The sequence below is a fragment of the Lotus japonicus genome, chromosome 4, assembly GCF_012489685.1.
Source record: "Lotus japonicus ecotype B-129 chromosome 4, LjGifu_v1.2".
NCBI lineage: Eukaryota > Viridiplantae > Streptophyta > Magnoliopsida > Fabales > Fabaceae > Lotus > Lotus japonicus.
In genome coordinates, this window is record NC_080044.1 from 2,387,125 (window position 1) to 2,409,387 (window position 22,263).

The 22,263-nt window shown below is 39.8% G+C and overlaps 2 protein-coding genes across 11 annotated transcripts; one reads left to right on the forward strand and one right to left on the reverse strand.

Moving 5' to 3' along the window:
* The first annotated feature begins 12,930 nt into the window (after positions 1–12,930).
* Positions 12,931–16,881, forward strand: LOC130711950 (transcription factor bHLH91-like). 4 transcript variants are annotated; one of them, XM_057561747.1, is made up of 4 exons: positions 12,931–13,055; positions 15,076–15,931; positions 16,015–16,410; positions 16,521–16,881. In XM_057561747.1, the coding sequence occupies exons 2-4, from the start codon at positions 15,110–15,112 to the stop codon at positions 16,623–16,625; spliced, it is 1,323 nt and encodes a 440-aa protein (XP_057417730.1). In that variant the 5' UTR covers positions 12,931–13,055; positions 15,076–15,109; the 3' UTR covers positions 16,626–16,881. The 4 variants fall into 4 exon arrangements, with proteins under 4 accessions (XP_057417730.1, XP_057417727.1, XP_057417729.1 ...); XM_057561744.1 differs by lacking the exon at positions 12,931–13,055 and adding an exon at positions 13,927–14,973; XM_057561746.1 differs by lacking the exon at positions 12,931–13,055 and adding an exon at positions 13,927–14,763.
* Positions 13,412–22,062, reverse strand: LOC130711951 (uncharacterized). Of its 7 annotated transcripts, none has more exons than XM_057561752.1 (13): positions 21,784–22,062; positions 21,599–21,655; positions 21,436–21,498; positions 21,276–21,344; positions 21,043–21,135; positions 20,022–20,126; positions 19,861–19,938; positions 19,297–19,425; positions 18,127–18,232; positions 17,636–17,882; positions 17,445–17,541; positions 16,504–16,593; positions 13,412–13,920 (listed from the first exon to the last, which is right to left on the reverse strand). In XM_057561752.1, the coding sequence occupies exons 1-10, from the start codon at positions 21,886–21,888 to the stop codon at positions 17,692–17,694; spliced, it is 996 nt and encodes a 331-aa protein (XP_057417735.1). In that variant the 5' UTR covers positions 21,889–22,062; the 3' UTR covers positions 13,412–13,920; positions 16,504–16,593; positions 17,445–17,541; positions 17,636–17,691. The 7 variants fall into 7 exon arrangements, with proteins under 7 accessions (XP_057417735.1, XP_057417732.1, XP_057417736.1 ...); XM_057561749.1 differs by having other exon boundaries at positions 17,445–17,548; positions 21,784–22,058; XM_057561753.1 differs by lacking the exon at positions 16,504–16,593.
* Positions 22,063–22,263: the final 201 nt, after the last annotated feature.

Below are 22,263 nucleotides of genomic sequence, written 5' to 3' on the forward strand. Positions count from 1 at the left end.
AATGACCTTATCTAGCCGTCGTCAATATTTTATTGTAGCTCCCTTAATGTTTTTTAATGTGGTGACATAAGTATTTTGAATTCCTGGACAGTCCTATTCTTTTTTATTTTATCAATTGGACAGTCTTATTTCAAATTAACGTTAGTTTTCAAACATTGACAAACCATAACGTTATTTTTTTGTTTTTACGACGACTTTCAAAGTCTCTGCATAAAAAATAAAATATCATTATGTAACAAAAATATATGTTAAATATCATTATTACGACTAAATTACCGCTAATAATATAATGAGATAATATGGCTGAAACTAAATTGATGTTAGCAAAATTATTTTTCATTCACACCTCACTTTAAGGTGGAGAGAGGTGGGATGAAGAGAGGGATTAAAAGAAAAGAAAACGTAAGAGAGAGAAAATATAAGATGTGATAGATGATAAGATGAGAGAAATAAAAATAAAAATAAATGGAAATGAAGTTTTTAGAAAATGAAGTGTGTATATAGCATTATTGATGTTAGCGCGACCGTGTGGTACCTGAGGGACACGACCTAGGTGATTGAAATTGGCTTCCACGTAGGGGTGGAAATAGGCCGGGCCGAGCCGAACTTTGCGTGGCCTAGGCCTGGCCTGCATTCTCTTTTCGTGACCCAAGCCTGGCCTGTGGCCTATCAATAGGCCAAATTTTACGGCTTGGCCTGGCCTTTTCTAAGGCCTGACCTGGCCTACAAGCCTGCTTAAAAGCCTATTTAACAGACAATTATATTAAAAGAATGTCATTAGGCTGCCGGGCTAATAAGCCTTTTATATATCATTGCACTTTCTTTTTAAATAAAAATAGACACCTGCAATTCTTGTTAAACGATGGTAGTGAGTGGTGACTCGCGGTTTGGAGGAGAGGTGGACTTGGCAGCGGCAGACCGACAGTGGTGGCCGGCTGCACCCTGCGTCCTGTGCGGTTGATGATGTGCCATGTTGAATATGTCTGAAACCTTTCTAATCTAGGTTAGGGTAGGAACTTAGGGTTTTGTTTTATACTAAAGTATACATCAGTTTAAAAAAAATCAAATAATATATAAATAGGCCGGTCTGTTAGGCCAAATAGGTTTTTTTAATAGTTTGGGCCTGACCTTTTTGGTTAATCAAGCTTTTAAAAAAGCCTTAGTCTGGCCTTTTTAATAAACGAGCCGAGCCTCTAACGAGCCAAGCTATAGGCCCCTAACGAGCCGCCTGGCCTATTTCCACCCCTAACTGTTCCAAAAGCTTGACATGGTTGTGAAACTTAAATTTAATAACCCAAATCGTGTCATATTCAGAATGTGGTCCTCTTCAACGAGTAAATCTTCACATTTTGCTCAATTTTACCCATTTCCACTGTATTTTCCTTTTTTTACCTTCTTATAGTAAATGCACTAGAAAACACATGAGTTTTCAATAAATAATGCAACAGCCAACAGTGAAGTATAAAATCATAGTGGAAAAAAGGCATAGTTCATGGAATTTATATTTTATACGCGCATGAAAAAAATATGATATTGCTAATTATAATTAATTATGTACATGATAAATATTTTTAAAGTTGTAGATAATTTTTTATTGTATTATAAATTATAACTTGTGTCTTCTATAATATCTGGACTGGGCGGGACATAAGTATCCCTTATTCCCGCCCAAATCGAGCATTTAGATGAACGAAAGCAGCCATGGCGGGGTTTGTGGAACAACGTCGAAGCCCGCCCTTCTTTTGGATGGGTCCACGCGCCAGCTGGAAGATTCCTTTAGTTTTGTCTTATATGTATAGAGGCTTGGGCCCCGGTTGTCAGGCCCAAGTACAGAGAAAGTCCACGTTATGATCATTCCCTCTATAAAAGGAGAGGTCAACCCCTTGTAAAAAGTACCTTTTGAACATTTAATGAGAATATTCCTTTTGTGATATTTTTAGTACTCTGCTAGGGTTTGCTTTCTGTCAGTTTCCGACGTCAGATCCCCCTAGTACAGAACATTGGCGCCGTCTGTGGGTCTTACTTCGATCTACTACTTGACATAGAAGGTGCGATTTAAGATCCATGGAAACTCGTTCGTGTGGTGGGGGCCGCCGCGATCATCGCCGGAGGGGTGGTGGTCGTCACGGCGGCCGCGGCGGTGGACGGTACAACAATCGTGAAATACCTCAAGAGCCGGAGCAGGAGGCTTCTTCGGCGGGGGTTCACTCGGTGGCGCAGTCACCGGCGTCGTTGGTGAAGGCGGCTCCGGGAAAACCTTCAGATCTGATCGCTAGATCAGATCCAGGAGTCAGGCGACGATCAGCACCGCCTGAATACGTGAATCTGGACGACTACAAAAGCAGCGTTCCGAGAAAAACACCAGAAGTAGTGACGGGAATCACTCCGGCGGCCTTGCAACAGATGTTGGATACTTTGCAAAAAGTGCAAAGTCATAATGAATAATTGCAAGCCCAGGTGGAGTATTTAACCCAGCGACAAGACTATAAGCAAGAACAACGGCTCGAGGCTGAAGACGTTGTTGAGTTCCAGCCTTTTGTTCCCGCCATCACAAGGGTGGGCATACCAAAGCATCTGCAAACGATGGCTTTGGACGCCTTTTCAGGCGACTCAGACCCCATGGAACACTTGCGTTACTTTAATACGAAAATGGTTATTGGAGGAGCAACAGATGAGGTGAAGTGTAGGTTGTTACCATCAACATTCAAGGGGATGGCGATGCAATGGTTCATCCGTCAACCGCCCTTCTCTATCGACAATTTTACTGATTTGTCCACAAAGTTCTTAACTCAATTCTCCGCCAATAAAACTACCAAGGCAACCATGTTTGATCTTATCAGCATACATCAACAGCCAGGGGAGAAGCTCAAGAACTACATGGCGCGATTTAGTAAAATGGCGGTTCAATTGGAGGAAGACAATCCGGATGTTTGCCTAGCGTCTTTCAAAAATGGCCTTCGGGCAGGAGATCTGAATCGAGACCTAACAAGGCGACCGGCGAAGGATATGATGGATCTTCGTGCTCGTGTTCAGGAATTCATATTGATTGAACAAGATGATCAGAAGAAACAAGAAAGAGAGGAAGGACGCAAGCAGTCTCAATCTGGCGGTGTTTCACAAGAAAAACCCAAGGCGGGGAAGGAAACCAGGCTAGCGCAAACCCCCCGTGTACCAAGACCGGGACCATATCAAAACTCCAAACCCGGATTTCAGAATACATGGCACAGAAATTCTCAAGGTCCCACGGCAGCCACAACAGGTCAGCATGGTGTTCCGCCAACTCCAGCGCCACTCACTAAGTTGAATGCACCCTTGAGTGCCATTTTAAGGGCAGTTGGGCAGACAAACGTTGTACAGTATCCGCCACCTCCACGGCGGCCGCCAGCTAATGTGGATACCAATAGGTGGTGTGAGTACCATAAAGCGTTGGGACATACGACAGATAATTGTTGGAACTTAAGGCGGGAAATTGATCGTTTGATTAAGTCTGGTCATTTGGCAAACTTCGTTAAAGACACAGCAACGCCAGAGGTCGCTAGGATCACCCAAGGGGACAAAGGCAAAGGCAAGGAGATAGTTGAAGAGTTGGGCGATCTTGTTGGGGAATGTTCATCTATTGCAGGAGGATTTGGCGGGGGTGCAATTTCAAGTAAGGCTAGAAAACGCTATGTGGCGGCAGTACACTCAGTACATGAGGCAAGCGAAAGCGAGTGTGGGGTGAATCACTCCCCTATCATATTTACCCCTCAGGACTTTGCGCATGTGATTCCCCATGACAACGATCCAATTGTAGTAACAATCAGGGTTAACAATTATGTGACGAAGAAAGTGTTTTTAGACCAGGGGTCTTCGGCGGATATCATTTATGGAGATGCCTTTGATCGCCTGGGTCTAAAAGAATCAGACTTGAGGCCGTATAAAGGAACCTTGGTAGGATTTACAGGGGACCGTGTCACTGTACGGGGATATGTGGAAATACCAACTGCCTTTGGCGAATGAGAGTTTGTAAAGAAATTTCAAGTGAAGTACTTGGTCTTGGCATGCAGAGCCAATTACAATGTACTCCTGGGGCGAGACACCCTCAACAAGCTATGTGCGGTCATTTCAACTGCTCATTTGACTGTTAAATATCCAGCCTGCAATGGAAAGGTTGGGGTATTACATGTGGACCAAAACGCAGCAAGAGAATGTTATTTAAAAAGTGTGGCGCTCTATGGGCGTAAGGCCGCCAAAGAAAGTCACAGAATCACGGAAATCTTTGCACAAGAAGGATTTAGTTTGGATCCAAGAGACGATGCTGATGATTTCCGCCCACAACTTTTGGAGGAAACCAAGCAAGTACAAATCAAGGATAAATTTTTAAAAATTGGCAGCAGTTTAACAAAGGAGCAAGAAGAAAGATTGATCACCCTGCTGGGTGACAATTTGGATCTCTTTGCGTGGACCATCAATGACGTACCAGGGATTGACCCCAACGTGATCACTCACAAACTGGCCATACGACCAGGGGCGACCCCAATCATCCAACCAAGGCGAAGAATGAGTGAAGAAAAGAACAAGGCTGTACAATTAGAAACTGAGAAACTGATCAAGGCTAGCTTCATCCGTGAGGTGCAGTATCCAACATGGCTCGCCAATGTTGTGATGGTCAAAAAAGCCAATGGGAAATGACGGATGTGCACAGATTACACAAGCTTGAACAAAGTGTGCCCCAAAGATTCGTATCCACTTCCCAATGTTGATAAGCTTGTGGATGGAGCTTCCAGGAATGAACTTTTAAGTCTCATGGATGCTTACTCGGGCTACAATCAAATCATGATGCATCCCTCGGACCAGGAAAGTACAGCATTTATGACCAATCAAGCGAATTATTGTTACAAGACAATGCCTTTTGGTTTGAAGAATGCAGGAGCTACGTACCAACGGCTCATGGATAAAATCTTTTCAAAACAAGTGGGCAGGAATATGGAGGTGTATGTGGACGACATGATCGTAAAGTCCGCCAGGGCTAGTGATCATGGCGGCGATCTTAAGGAAGCGTTTGCTCAATTAAGAACATATCAAATGAAGTTGAATCCTGAGAAGTGTTCTTTTGGGATCCAGGGAGGAAAGTTCTTGGGATTCATGTTGACATCGAGAGGAATAGAAGGGCGATCTTGGAGATGAAAAGCCCAACAAGTGTCAAAGAAGTTCAACGTTTGACAGGCCGAATGGCCGCCTTGTCACGTTTCTTGCCAATGGACAGAGGAATGCGAACAAGCTTTTACCAAATTAAAAGAATCATTGGCCACATTACCAGTACTTTCCAAGCCAACACCAGGCGTTCCATTAGTGCTCTATCTAGCAGTTACTGACAAGGCGGTGAGTACAGTGTTGCTCCAGGAAGAGGGAAAAAAGCAGAAAGTTATATATTTCGTGAGCCATACTTTACAGGGGGCAGAGTTGCGGTACCAAAAAATTGAAAAGGCTGCATTGGCGATTCTGAAAACTGCGAGGCGCCTCAGGCCTTATTTCCAAAGTTTCCAAGTCAAAGTTAAAACTGATGTCCCCGTATGACAAGTACTTCAGAAGCCTGATTTATCAGGGCGATTGGTTAGCTGGTCAGTGGAATTGTCAGAATATGATATACAATATGAGCCAAGGGGCCAAGTCACAGTTCAAAGTTTGATCGACTTCGTGGCGGAATTAACACCCACGGAAGGCGACAAGACTCGAGGAGAATGGGTCCTATCTGTGGATGGATCCTCTAATAACACTGGAAGTGGGGCTGGGATAACAATTGAAAGTCCAGACAAAATGATCATTGAACAGTCTCTAAAGTTCGAGTTCAAGGCGAGCAACAATCAATCTGAGTATGAGACTTTGATCGCCGGCTTAAGGCTAGCCATTGAGTTGGGAGTCCAAAAGTTATTTATCAAGGGAGATTCGCAGTTAGTGGTTAAACAGGTGAAAGGCGAGTACCAAGTAAAGGACCCGCAACTTTCCAAATACTTGGAAGTGGTGCGCAGATTGATGATGGAGGTCAAAGAAATTAAGATAGAACATGTCCCGAGGGGACAAAATGAGAGGGCAGATGTGTTAGCGAAATTGGCGAGCACAGGGAGATTGGGCAATTACCAAACAGTCATTCAGGAAACCCTGCCTCGCCCGAGCATTGATCTGGTAGAGATAAAGTTGAAAGCAGTCAAGTCAGTAAGTGAGGGCGAGCCTTCTTGGATGGAGTCAATCAAGATCTTCCTAGAAAACCCTCCAAAGGATGACGATGTGAACACAAGAGCAAAACGAAGGGAAGTCAGCTTTTACACAGTGGTGGATGGTGAGTTGTATCGGCGGGGAATTATGTCCCCTATGCTCAAATGCGTTGACACCAAGGACGCCCATGGAATAATGGCGGAAGTCCATGAAGGTGTTTGTTCAAGTCATATAGGCGGGAAATCCTTGGCGGTAAAAATTGTGAGAGCTGGATTTTATTGGCCGACAATGAAGAAGGACTGTCTGGAGTACGTTAAGAAATGTGAAAAATGCCAAGTCTTCTCTGACTTACATAAGGCTCCGCCAGAAGAATTAACAACCATGATGGCGCCTTGGCCATTTGCTATGTGGGGGACTGACATTTTGGGACCATTCCCAGTAGCGAAGGCACAAATGAAGTATATCATCGTGGCGGTTGATTACTTCACTAAATGGATAGAAGCCGAGGCAGTGGCAACTTTCACGGCCGCCAAGGTCAGGAGTTTCTTGTGGCGAAGGATTGTTTGTAGATTTGGGGTCCCCATGGCATTAGTAATGGATAATGGAACACAATTCACAAGTAGCGTTACCCGGGAATTTTGTACAGAAATGGGAATCGAGATGCGATTTGCCTCTGTAGAACATCCACAAACCAATGGGCAGGCTGAATCGGCTAACAAGGTTATCCTGAAAGGTTTAAAGAAGAAACTGGATGAAGCAAAAGGGCTTTGGGCGGAGGAACTACCAGGCGTTCTTTGGGCATAAAACACCACTGAACAGTCAAGCACAAAGGAAACCCCGTATCGTTTAACTTATGGGACTGACGCCATGCTCCCAGTGGAAATTGAAAACCGAAATTGGCGAGTGGCTCGGTTTAATGAGAACGACAACGGGGAAAATTTAATAGCTAATCTAATCATGCTGCCCGAGGAACAACGTGAGGCTCACATAAGGAATGAGGCGGGAAAAGTGAAGGTTGCAAGAAAATTCTCAACGAAAGTAGTGCCAAGAAAAATGAGGGTAGGAGACTTAGTGCTCCGAAAAAATACAATACCCGATAAACACAACAAACTTTCACCCAACTGGGGCGGGCCTTACAGGATTATAGGCGATGTTGGAGGAGGAGCTTATAAGTTGGAACAACTAAATGGTCAAAAGGTTCCACGAACATGGAACGCCTCTCATCTAAAGCAGTATTTTAGTTAATAGAAACAACCAAAGGTGAATGAAGCCGCACTCTTTTTTCCTTTCTTTGGAGAGGTTTTTAATGAGGCGGCATGTAAAAAGAATGGAGACAATTGTTCTCATGTATGAAAGAGAAATGAAGATTATTTCAACAGAAGTTACTTTTTAATTTTTTAATTTATATTACGAGTTTATGCAAAGTAAATCGTATCAAGGTATATAATACCGCGAATAAACCTTTCGGAATAAGAAAGTATCGCCATCCAATATTGCAAGCCTTGGCAATTCTAGTGGCCACTAGAAACCAAGCCTCGTCGAAAAATCGACTAAGGTATATAGACCTAAGTAACAACAAAAGTTGGTAACAACTCAAGATAACAACGACTGAACTTAAAGTGGTCTTCATTAAAGGTAAGAAAAAGGGGCGACGCCCGTACATGATTGAGAATGATGACAAACAAAAGGGCAAGGCCCAAAGAAAAAATTGACTTAAACAAAATAAAAACAAATTACAAATTCAAGCTACATTATCATTGTTGGCGTCGTTTCCCTAGCTTGCTCCAATTTGAGGGTCTTCCTTCTCTTGATCCTTATCCTTGTTCCGCTCATTCCTATCCCCGCCATCACTTTCTTCTTCTTCAGACTCACTTTCATCATTGAATTGAAGAAGGAGGTCGAGGCTAATGTCGTCATCACCAACCACTTGACCATCCTTAATCTCCTTCAGCCACCCAATGCGGGAAAGATCAAAGCCCGGCTCAACCACACTAATCTGCTCTTTGGCCGCCAGAAAGCCTTGAGCAAACTGAAGAGAAGCACGCCCTAAGATGGAAGCATTCAGGCGTTCGTACTTCTTTTCCAGTTTTTGGCACTTGGCTTGAACAGCAGTGTGCTTATCATTGATGGCTTCTTTTAGAGACTTGGTCTTCTGAAGAAGCAGGTCAGAAGCCGCCAGATCAGCAGTTAACTTAGTGCACTTTTCCTCAGCAGATGTCAGCTTCTTATTGGCGGTCTCAGCATCAGCCTTAGCTCGCTCATAGGCGGTTTTATAATCGGATGCCTTCTTCTCGAGACGATTCTTGGCTGAAATCACTTCTTTCACGCACTGGGCCATTCCCGCCACCGTGCTGGCAGCGGAAAGTGCATGAAATATGGCCAAGGAAGCAATGTTGGGGGGACCTTGGCCGGAAATGTCTTTGTGGACCCGATTGTCAAAAGTACGGGTCATGAAGTCCAACCCGTTGAAGTGAGGATCATTTAAACTCAGCAAGGGGGGAGGAGCCTCGCCACCAATGGCTGAGCTAGTGCCAGCTTGGCTAAATGGAGTTGGCGGGCGGTTAATCAGCAAGCTTGAATCCTGGTGAGGTGGCGGGACAACGTCGTGTCCCTTCTTTTTCTCTGCAGGCTGCCTTTTGGAAGCCTCGCCAGCTGATTGATGAGAAGGTTTACCACCAGCAGCGCCTGAGGTTCTTTGGCGTTTGGGGTCCCTGACGGTATCAGAGCCCGAGGCATCTTCATTCATTTTCTTCTGTTCATTATCGGCGGCCCTTTTCTTGGCCGCCGCAGCAGACTGGGCGAGGTAATCCTTCAGCTTCAAGGGGTTAGTGTCAACCTTGCCTTTTCCCATCGTAGCTACATGGAAAGTATTAGTTAGATAAGGCACATGCACAAAAAGAAAGACAAATTATGTGCAAGATTATAGACTTACTAAAAAATTGATTTAAAGTGCCGGATTTCGACGCCTCAATCAAGTCATGACCAGAGATTACTGGTAGTGTGCGAAGGTAATCGGCGATGCCTTGCTCAGATTCATCCAAGGCGTCATATGAAACGGATATTTTCCGGCGAGGGTTTTTTGTCCAGTAAAAAGGGAAGAGGGGATTATTGTCAGAATCTCGGAACAAGTTCTTTATCTCGGGCGATTCCATAACTTTGAAATATTTTTTCTGCCATACTTTGTAATGGCTTTTAAGGGCGGTGAACCGGCTCATGTTCTTACGGGCCAAAAGGGGAACCCATTTCACCGAAGTCGGTTTAGTGGTGACTGACTTATAAAAAAGGAAAAACAAGGGGTAGGTCGGAGTGAAACTCAAATGTTCACAAAGAATTTCAAAGCAGCGGATAAAACACCAGGCGTTGGGTTGGAGTTGGCAAGGCGCCACATTTAGAAAAGAAAGAATGTGACATATAAAAGGCGAGAATGGAAGCTTGATATTCAAGTCTAAGAAGAAATAACCATAAACAAAAAAGAAACCAGGCGATCCATCGGCTGGCTCTTTGCGCAATAGAACGCAATCATCCTCGCCACATGGAAGAACATTCAACTGAAGGTCTTCATTATTGGAGGTGGCGGGGTTTATTTTCGTGAACCCTTGGGCAGATATTCGAAGCGAATTAATGCTCCCAACGCTGCTCCAGATAGAACGCCAGAGACACTTATCTTCAACTAAATGCGCGTTTGAGCGCCATTCAGGTGAAGACAACTCTCCATTAGAGGAGAGAATTGAGTCTACGGAGCCGGCGGGACCGGAATCCTCGTGAGTGGAAGGCGAGGATTGAATTTCGATAACGGTGGGGGCAGAAACTTCCCCCTCTGTAGAAGGGGAAGTGAGTTCTAAAGAGGAAATGCTAAAATTTTGTGTCGACATACTGGGTAATTTCATAAAAATAAAAAAGAAGATGAACAGGTCCAAACACAAAAGAAAAAAAGAGAAGAAGACACAGTGTCAAGAAAAGAGAAAGGGGAAGGACTCACCGGAGGAAGAAGCGGAGGATTGAGTAAAGAGAACGTCGGCGATGGGGAAGCACCGCGCAATGACGACGGCCGGAGTGAGCAAGGTTCACCGGAGAACAAAGAAGAGAGGAAAAGCTGCGATGAAAAGTTTTCGGAACGAAGGTTTCCAGAAAAGTGAAAAGCGAAAGGTGAAAAGGGTATTTATAGAAGAAAAAGGAAGAGAGAGAATGAGTGGGAAAGATTGTGAAAGGTCGTGGGATCGTGGGATTTGAAATTTGAAAAGGTATGAAACGAAAAGACATAACTCCTCGAGACGCACAACTGCATTTATGGCAAATGATAACAAAATCCCGGAAAAGAAGGATACGTGCGTCAGTTGAAAAGACGTGATTGACAGGTGTGATAACGGCGATGTATCGACAAAGATAAAAATGGCGACATATAAAGGAACATGAAAAGGGCGAGAATTCATAGGCCAGAATGCGACGACAGGCCCATGACTACAAAGAATGACGATATACTGTAAAAACGTCTCGGCTCAAGGAACCTAAGTCTCATGTCACCTACACAAATGAAAGAACGGCGACACAATTATCAGAAGAACGAGGTAAATGATAAAGGCAGGCGACGAAGCAACGTATAAAGACATTTCGACTCAACTTACTTAAGCCTCATGTCTTGGGGGCATGTGGACTGGGCGGGACATAAGTATCCCTTATTCCCGCCCAAATCGAGCATTTAGATGAACGAAAGCAGCCATGGCGGGGTTTGTGGAACAACGTCGAAGCCCGCCCTTCTTTTGGATGGGTCCACGCGCCAGCTGGAAGATTCCTTTAGTTTTGTCTTATATGTATAGAGGCTTGGGCCTCGGTTGTCAGGCCCAAGTACAGAGAAAGTCCACGTTATGATCATTCCCTCTATAAAAGGAGAGGTCAACCCCTTGTAAAAAGTACCTTTTGAACATTTAATGAGAATATTCCTTTTGTGATATTTTTAGTACTCTGCTAGGGTTTGCTTTCTGTCAGTTTCCGACGTCAGATCCCCCTAGTACAGAACATTATCATTATCATATCATGATTAACCGGTCATATATATATATATATTCATATACTTATTTATTTATTTAGGTAGATTATTAAATCACTCATGAACATAATTTAACTTTGTCCTTTCTAGTAGATTAATGATATCGATCTAAGGCAAGTGCATAAGCAATTTATAAATTTTTTATTCATTTCTTACATATAATTCAACTACTATAATGAGATTAAGTTACTTTCATGGGTTAAAAAAAAATACTTTCATGAGTGATTAGATAATTTTGAATTTTCTATATAAGATTTTTTCAATAAATTACATCATCATAACACTAATAATAACAAAATATCAATCTTATCTTGTTAACATATTTAAAGTCATATTAAATTGTTTTATAAAGAAGTCTAAATTATATAAAATAGAATTTCTAGAGGAAAAGCATGCTCCTGTTGACTAACTAATTGACAATTTGTCTACAATAGGATTCAAAAATGCAACTTTCAAAAAAAATAAGGATTAAAAAATGCAACGACAGCAACTTTTGTTGTTTATATATAAATATAAATAATGAAATATCACTCATTCCAATTACCAACTGGGTGCTACGCAACTAGTAGGTAAATAAACTCTTTAAACACCTTGTCCCAGTTTAATATCTGATCAAGTGGTGTGTATAGAAAAATATTTGTTGAGAAAAATTTATTCACATACTTCAGGTAAATGTTAGTTGTTATGAATGTTAGTAAATTAATCTCTCTTCCAGGTTTGAACCCTCCCTTCACCCTTCATCTCACCTCAGTCTTATATTTCTAACTCTTACCACTTGAGTTATCTAGCCAATCCTTCGGGGACGTCAATACACTAGTTAAATGCAATGTTAAAGAAGAGTCATCGATCAAGCTCTAAAAAAGTGAAAACACCACAACGCAGAAGCACTGTGAGAGACTAAAGCCTCAGCAACATTCTGAAATAGTAAACTTCGACACTCTTTAATGTTAAAGGAAAGTGCAAAGTATGGAGCCCAAAGCCAAGATTATGAGCACTCCTACTCTCCTAGCCGTACTCTCTGCTACGATTAATTTTTCATCTCATAATTGTTTGAATTTATATGACCAATCATATTTATTTATTTTCCTTTTTAATTTTCCGTTTTTAATTTAACTGTGATGACGAATTTTAACTGAATTACCGTGTAAAACGCTTAAACTTTATTGAAAAACAGTAAACAAATAAGTTTTCATATATGCAATAAATTAATAAACATCAAAGACTTTTTTTGTAGTATTTGGCTTCTAAATCAGAAGGGCAAATGTTTAGAACCAACTACCCTCGGGGTTAGCTGAAACATAGAGGTTGAGAGCCTCCACAAAGACATATATATAATAAACTGCACCACCAACCATTACCATCGTTAAATTGACTCTTCAAACCGTTCAAAGAGACCAGGTGGTGACTATTAAAATGCATTTCTCATTATTTAATCTGATTCATTTGCATGCATTGTCAAACAATGAGAATTTTTCATAATGTTGAAAAATATTGTTAAGAAAGTTCAGTAAACAAAAGTGTGATATAAGCAATTAATTAAGCATGGTTGAAAATTGTACACAGTCCGGATTTTTAACTCATATTGTCACTATTGATGTGGACATCTGTTGTAAATTTGTATTCAATCAATACATATCCATGAATTCTTGTAATATAGTCCTTGGCTTATAAACCATTTCATTGCAAGCCAAGTTGAGCAACATATATAAAATGTCATGGCACAAAATATTGGGTCACATGCATGAGAAAACAAGAGCTTTCTATATTGGTACAGTAGCTTTCTTGCTGGTGTGGAGGATCACAACAAGTGCCGTTAATGGTAGATTTTAGAATCCAAACTAATGCGTTTTCTTCTGCAATCACGTTTTGTGTGAACCATACATAATATTGTTTTCTTTTATTTTTTTAACACTTTCTTGCACCTCGTCCTATGTCTTAAATTAGTCTCAATTTCCCTTTTTAAGATATGATATCAAGGAAATTATTAAAAAAAACTCATCATCAAAATTGTTACTATTTTCTTATACTTTACTTGTTTGAAAAAAAAAAATAGGTAGAGTATTTTTTATCATCTAAAAACAATGCAAAAACTATATTGATTATTTGTGCAAATATAGTCACTAGATTGTATTGTATAATGAGTTTTATAAAGTATTATTTTTTAAGCTATAAGTATAATAAATATAAAAGTTATTCATATTGATAACCTTGATAAAAATATTTTAAAAAATCAATATCAACAAGGATTATGGTTACATCACCCACGAAACTACACAATTGTTCACCATAAACTGTTTCACTTTTTCTTTACATAAATCTTCGACAATCACATAATTCGTGCTTCAAAAACTACATTTCGAACATCTAGATTAATTTTGGAAGATGTTGTTATAGTTAACCAACAACTAGTAAATCAAGGCTTTGGATTTCAAGCTATATAGTCGAATGCTGAGGAACCTAGGGGGCCTCATAGATCCACCAAATATGAATTTTGATGCTTTCAGAAAACACTTTGGAGTTCAGCTCCGACCAATAGAAAGACCTATCTACCAGAAGCTATATCATGAATGGATGAGAAAGAATGAGATCAAACACGAAGCAATAGGTGAGAAAGGATGAGATAAAAAATGGAGCTAGTTCCCAACGTATGCTATCAACATGGTTTTTTATAGGATAACCATCACCTGCAAAGCAATGGGTGAGAAAGGATGAGATCAAACATGAAGTAAATGAGTACTTCAAAGAAAGGAATAAAAGAACTAAAACAATGTTATAGTAACAGATCAACTCAGAAGCAGAGTTTGCAATTGCCAATCAACTCTTTCTAAAACACTTCCAATCTATTAACACACCACGTTCCATCCTTTCATAGTGTCCCACCCCCTGTGATCCCAAACCCGCATCTATGCAGATAAGCCCCTCTAGTCTACAACCCTCTTACTGCCACCAAATTCTAAGTCACTAATTCAGCTGGTTTTGAGGCATACCACCGGGTTGCTGCACCATTCATAAACTGAGTAATGAAAACCCTGCGATTTTGCGGACAACCAGCACCACGATCTGACCTGAATTAGCTCGAAGGTCCTGAAAATTTCAGCTGGCTCACCCCTGAAAATCAAATTATTCCTCGCATTCCAATTGGCCACACAACAGCAAGGCACACCGCCCTCCAACTGATGGAGTGTATTGCTCATATTATTGTGATTATTTCGGAAAAATTCCCATGAGCTTGAGCATGTGGGCCACTGGAAGAGGAAATATGGCTGAATTGCTTGTAACTGAACGACCCCATTTTCTTCCAATTCCTATGCCTAAAAGATTAAGCTATGCTTTCTGAGATATTTGCCTTTTTTAGTACCCAACGTTCGTAACTCCCTCCACGGCTCTACCTTTTCTTTCTTTCTTTCTCACCACAAACTGTCTCTTAGAGTTTGTTGGACTCACACACCAAGAAGAGGGAATTCCAAATCCCTCTGTCTCAAAATTTCCATCATAAACTGTTGGAGTTTCTTTTCCTTATAGTATAGGTAATTCACAACTACAATGACAATTACTTTCTTCCTTATTTAAGGTCCTCAAATTTCTAACTGTGTGCTAGAACCACCTTCAACAAACAAGATTCAAATGATCAAACCTCAAATATTATTCTGAATGTTCAAAAAGCATGCCTGCTTCTCCTGGTTGATTTGTGGTGTTTAACTAATTATTCTGTCTTTTCTTGATTTCTATTTTTTCTGGTGGGTATTTTCTGTTGTGATATTTTTCTATGCACACATATAGTGTGTCAGTTTCTTTAATTTTGAATTCCTGATTCTGTTATTTTGTGCCAACTATTGCAGGTAAAGAATAACGAGTGCAGGAGACAAGCAAAAAATGCATGAGCAAACTGGTTGCTTTGATCCCAACACAATGGCAGAAGGTGTAAGCTCTCAAAAAGATAGCTTTCCTCAAACTCTTCTTGACCCACAACCACAATCACTTATGGTTACAGAGAACACCACAAACAGCAACAACATCATGGATAACCATTTGGTGCAAGAGGTCATTGATGCCCCTCTCTATCAGCAATCCACTTGGGACCCTAATGTTCAAGAAGTACAAGATATGAGCTATGCTAACCATCCAGAACAACAATTTCAGCATATTGATGCACAAAACTACTGCCAAAGCTACACTCCTTCCATACTAGACCCTTCTTACCCTTCACCAGATCTCCTAAACTTTCTCCACTTGCCCACATGCTCAGCTTCATCTTTACTCACCAATCCACCCAACATTTGCATCTCAAACCCAACTCAGAGGACACCCAATTTCCAGAACTCAATGACCTTTCTAGGAGACCTTCCAATGGGACCAGACAACACAAGTGCATCCTCAGTTCTGTATGATCCTCTATTTCATTTGAACCTGCCTCCACAGCCTCCAGCCCTCAGAGAGCTGTTCCAATCTCTCCCCCGTGGCTACAGGTTGCCAACCAGCTCCAGGGACGATTCGCTTTTCGGTGGAGGGGATGAGATGGAGGGAGATGGGAGCCAGCTTGACATGGGAGTGCTGGATTTCAATAGGGGCACAGCTTCTGTTGGCAAAGGAAGGGAAGGAAAAGGTGCCAAACCTTTTGCAACTGAGAAAGACAGAAGAGAGCAATTGAATGGAAAATACAAAATCTTGAGGAGTCTTATCCCTAACCCCACCAAGGTACACAGAATCTATGCATTATCTAAATAATCTGTTTCATGTTTTTCTATGAATCAAAGCTAATAGGTTGGGTTCTGTTTAAGCCTGATAGAGCCTCTGTTGTTGGTGATGCCATTGAGTATATAAGAGAGCTGATTAGAACAGTCAATGAGCTCAAACTATTGGTGGAGAAGAAAAGACATGAGAGGGAGAGGTGCAAGAGGCCAAAAAACGAAGAGGATGCTGAGGAAAGCTGTAACATTAAGCCTTTTGGGGATCCAGATGGATACATAAGGACCTCATGGCTCCAGAGGAAATCCAAAGACAGTGAGGTTGATGTCCGAATCATCGATGATGATGTCACAATCAAATTCTTCCAGAGGAAGAAGATTAACTGCCTGCTATTTGTGTCAAAGGTTCTGGATGAACTTCAGTTGGAACTTCACCATCTTGCAGGTGGACATGTTGGTGAATATTGGAGTTTCTTGTTCAATAGCAAGGTTGGTGTTTTTCTAGACCCAATACCCATAGAGTGATTAAAAGCTTTTTGAATAGAATTATCATATTGTCATAATTGCATATTCAACAGCGACCTGTTTCACTGACGCAGGTAATTGAAGGTTCATCAGTCTATGCAAGTGCCATAGCCAACAGGGTGATTGATGTTTTGGACAGTCAATACGCTGCAGCAGTTCCACAGACAAGTAGCTATTAGAGCCGTGGAAGATAGTGTCAATATCAGGAACAAAAGACATGCATGAAACTATAACATATACTGGTAGTAATAATAATAGTAGTAACAAGTTCCTGAGGACACTCAGGTGATAGTGAGATTATAAAGTTTAACAGTTTCTGACTTTCTGGTTCAAAATATAGTTTCTTCAAGTAGTACCAAGTCCTTTTTGGGATTATGCCATCTACCATTTGTCCTCTTTTCTTTCTTTTTACATACATTTTCCATTGCTATTTTAGTTTGGTTTAGCAGGCATTATGCCAGAACAAGGACATGAAGGCATTATTTTTCTCCTCTAGTTTGGGTCATACTTTGCTGTTTCGATTTCCATGAGCAGTTTGTCATTAATATGAAATCTCAAAGCAGCAAAAATACAACTTATATGGAAATCATTATTAAGAACAAAGTAGTTTTAACTTTTAACTAGTTGTCACTTCTATTCTAATTTCTAATTTGGGCAGGGCAGCAGTTCCAAAAAACTGCTTCTCTTGGACAACATAGAATTAAATTATTTGAAGCATCATCATCTTAGAATGAAGCTATTATCATAATTTTTGTGTTGTTAACCAAACCAATGCAAAAACATTTCTGATGTAGGCCACTGGCAGCAAAAAAGATACTGGAACAGCTATTATGCTTAAACCAAAAAAGACATACAATATAAATAATTTAAAAAAGAAAACTTGAAGGAACAAATGGGTGGCCTGCTATCTTCTCATTATTATACCCAGGCATACTTTATCATCCACCAAGTACTGCTAAATTTAACTACAAGATGTATTGGCAAATCAAACACCTTACCTACACTTGGTGTTGGCAAGTATCTCCTGTCACAAGAGAAGAATGATAAGGTTCCAGCCAATCCAGTTACTAATATCTTGCGGTTTGTTGGTGAGACCTAATCACTTTGACAATGAAAGAAGAGGTTTTAAGGGAGATAGTCTCTTACAAGATAACCAGAAAATGGTTGCAAAATGAGTCTGTAAACTTACCAAGCTGAACATTGAGAAAAAAATATTTAACCCTATGATTGTCAAGACAGCAAATATCATCTCCACGACTTCCAGGCTTTGCTAACTTTCTTCGCAAGATATCTGGTAGCATTCACCCCACCAGCGGCAAGCAGACCAGATATGGCCTGCCTTGCACTTGAAACCATAACTCTCCGCCTCAGAACTCTCCGCAAGCAATTTGCAGCCTCTTCTCTTGAGCTGATTATAGTATCATGTACGATTCTACCTGAAATCATAACCCTTTTTTCCTCAAAATATGACATGCATCCCTCGTCAGAGGTGTAATCTCCTGTTATCAAGTACCATCTAAAGATTCAAAAGAGCTAATTAAATTAATCAATTTCAGTTCATTCATAATATGACTCTTTTTATAATTCTCAATCCCCTAGGCTGATTTGACTTCAGGAACATTAACAACCGAAGCAATAATTCAGAAACAATTCCTTGACATACTATAAATATAAGCATACCAGTTTCACTTAATTTCATCTTCTGTTCTTGCTTCATGCTCATCTGGCTTCTGACTGATGGAGGAAGGGAAGAAACTAGAGAGCAAGCAACTGACAAGTCACAATCCTGTTTTAAAACGTAAAAGAAGTTTCTTTACTTGGTATATCAACTCTGAAGATGCAACATTGCATCATATACAACTAGATTCAAAGGAAACTTTTCTGTTGAGCAGTACAAATACATGACGCAGAGTACCAGAAATTATCCATAAAATGAGCTGGACGGATATTTAGAAGTAATCATTTTCAAGACCAGCAAAAAAGATATAATGTATTCATAATATATAAAACCTTAAAAATGCCACCCACAATTAAATAGAAACCAAAGGTGGAAACTAGAAAATCCAGAAGGAGATTCAAAGCACAAAATAGCAGGAAAACATTGCTTATATTTTTTACTTCTTAACAGACACAAAGGATAGGAAAAAATATTGCAAATATTGCATTCTCATTACAACATTAAGGGCTCTAATTCCTCTAAATTACATGTTGGACCAAGATAGAAGGAAGGAATCACAAGTTGATGCATCACACCTCACAGGTTAATCTTCATAGTGCTCATTCAGTTATATAGTAAGATAAAAAGCATATATTTATTAATACTGAAAAATAAACAAACATTAATCTCTCTTCATAATACAAAACTTTATTTCTGATATCTAAAGACCTGAACGACCCATTTGGTGATTGGCATTTGATGAAAGTATTAAAAAATTATTATCATTTAGCTTTTGATGTTATAACTTTGAAAGACATAGTTGCAATAACAATTATTGTATTTGAGCCACTAAGAATGCTCAAACCAGTGAAATGTTTAAGGTCTAATAAATAAAGAAATTACAAGTTTGTCTGCAATAGTTCATTGGTTAATACTTCACTAAAGAGTCTAAAGAGCAACAAAGCTAAATTCCTTGAAATGCGTGATAAGAAATGGGATAATTGGTATTCAGGGCTCAGTTAACATATCTCTAATTTAGGATGAATTAACCAAAAGAATGGCTAATCAGTCGACATTTACTATATATGGGGAAGTTGTTCACCACTTTTGTGATTAATCAGTGTCCAGAAATTATGTTGATAAAATATCCTAAATTCTGATTCTCCTAAAGAAATTAGTAGGAAAAAAAAAACCTGAGAGACTTGTATTGGGCGATTGGCAGTTGATGAAAGTCTCAATAACTTCTTAGCCTCATATTCTTCAAGAAATGGCTTATAGATTGAGTGGAATAGATCAAACTGCCCACTTACAATATTCTTCACCTGGACAGATTGTGGACAAAGGAAACTCGGTCAAAAACCAAGGCAAATAGGATCCATATATGATTAATATGTCTTCCTTCGCAAAGAACCACAAAATCAAACAGTTTTCCAACAGAGAAACACCAGTCAGTTAATAATTGGAATATCAAGAATGGGCAGGCTCATATTAGTTACTACTTGACAACCAATGTTTGACGTTTTCATCATAAGAAAAAAGGGAAGATAGCTATAATAGGGATAATCGATACACTCAGAAAGGAAGCAATGTCTAAAGAGTAAGCAAGAGTTTGTGACCAAACTGACATATAATCTTAGTAGACACATGTTCTCAGATGAGATGGTAACATGTAAGCATGGAGAATTGAAATATGTTGGAATTTAAAAGACATTAACATTTACATAATACAGCCGACATATGTAGCAACCAAGTCCTACCTTGTTTTTATCCTCTGCAAATAACATACGCACATCACCCAAATATGAGAGACTACAAACTTTGGCATACAGATCTGCCTGCAAGGGCATTGGTGAATCATTTCAGTTGTTCAAATTACCAAAGTAATTAATTGAATAAGAGAAAAAAAAAAAAAGTATACCGTTGTGAATTCTGATGGAAGCAGGAGAAGTGCGGCTGACAGTGCAGCTCGTAAGTTAACAGAATTGGCACCGTGAATGTCCAAATTATCAACAACAACATGAACCTGCACGAAATGCATTAGAAAACATAGGCAAACTATGGGATAGATATGGGTCACAGGTTCAAATTATCAGGAGAATAAGGATAGGAAAACTATGGAATTGATAAGGGACACAAATATACTAAGCCCTAGAGCGGTGTTGGATGAATCAGGCTACAGTTTGGTAGTTGGTACACGATATGTATGCATACAACTATGCTATACAGGACCTTTTTTGATACATGGTACAGAGGGCAGACTAAATTGATTTGCTATTTAAGATTGAAATTTGCTTAGAATTTTGATAGTCATGCATAAACTTCAAATAATTAAATAGACCCATTAATCCATTTCAGAAAACTAGCCACCGCCAATAATTTCTTTTGTTTTGTTATTTTTCCTATCTCGACGATGCTGATAACAAGGGTTGTATTTTTTGCTATCTTCATTGATAGTTCTTGTCAAAGGATGCTGGCACTCGTCTGTGAAAGAGGCAAACACTTGAGTAAATTTTAAATGCCACTTCAAACATTTTGGGTCACAAATGTTCCCAATGTGGGGATTTGGTGGGTGTACAAGATAACAATGTGCTGGAGCTAAATGAAATTAGATTAGCTATGCTGTACACACAGAGGAACAAGAATACAGAGGTTACATGAGAATGACTATGCAAGACATATGTGCAGTTGGGTAAAAAATGACAAAATTTCAGTTAAATAGGTCTATTGGTATTCATAAACAGTAGAAAACCCTACAAGCAGCTAGCATTGTCCATTGCTTGTGTCTATTCATTTGTTCATTTTACCTTCTCCCTATTTTCATTGTGTTTATCCTTTCATTTGTTAAACATTTTCTAACTATATACATTAGTGGTCCAAAAACCACGAATCAAGAATCAAATGATTTCACGACATGAAGAGGAAAAAATGGGGTAACATACTGGTTTCTGTAAACGACCACACAAGTAGAATTTCTCCCAATACAGTACATCTTGAAGTAAGTCATCCATTCGAACAACCCCATACTTGAACATCTGCATAAAGTAACCGTGTGACTTGAAACTTCAACCAAAACAAAAGTCATGAACAGCAAAAAATATGCCAGCACTCATAAATTGGAATGCGAGTTTGCAGACATTAAAAAAAGTGTCTGATTCATAATGATGCTAATTACCTTTCCGTTCCAAGTAACAAAAGGGTTGAAATGTACTCCGACGCCAATTTTATCTGCAACTTGGGTAATCTTACATTTTGTATCAAGATACAGCATGAGATATCATCATAATCTCAATAAAACCCAAGCACAAAAAAAAGACTAAATTTAGAGAAAGTACCAGCCTTTCCCCACCAAGGTGCACCATCCATGAAGCATAGTGATGCTTGTTCAATTTCAGATTCTTGGTTGATGCCATTTAAAGAAAAAGTAAACATCAGTATGCATTCAAATATTATGCAACTAATATCAAAACTGCATAACACATGATGACATTTCAGTACCTCAGAATGCCACTGAACAGGGTCAGACACACCAAGAATATAATCTACCATACTTGTCTAGAATGCCAAAAAATGAAAAATCAAAACACAGAACTAAGATCAGATAAACAACAACTAACGAAGCCCAGTATGCAGAAGAGAAAAATACTCAAAAAAAAATTGATGGGTATGAAACAAAATGGAACCTTGTCTTGGTTGGTTGGGTGAAGAGATGATCCATAAACGCATGCAAATTGAACAGGGGGAAGAACCTGAAGAAAACTTCGAAACGATGTAGTAGTATGATCCATGATGCGAACTGCTACGACGATCACAGTGTAGGTTCAACTTCAAATGGACATAAAACTGGAGTTTGAGACAGTGAGGACTTTCTTCGAACAGTTTATGTGCACTATGGATTTTGGATTTTTGGTTTTGCACTGCAAGCTTCATATGTACAACAATGGACGCAGTTTGAGGCAATACATGAAAATTGAAGCTGAATTGGGCTGGGCTAAAGCTGTGGTACCAGGGTATATTAGAAAATTGTCAAGCCCACAATGTTAGAGACATGCTCATAACATGTTAAATATCCCAAACTACTATTTATTGCAACATATAATAGAAAAACAGAACCTCTCATAAATAACCAAAATATGATTTCATTTTCCTAATTAATTCAATGA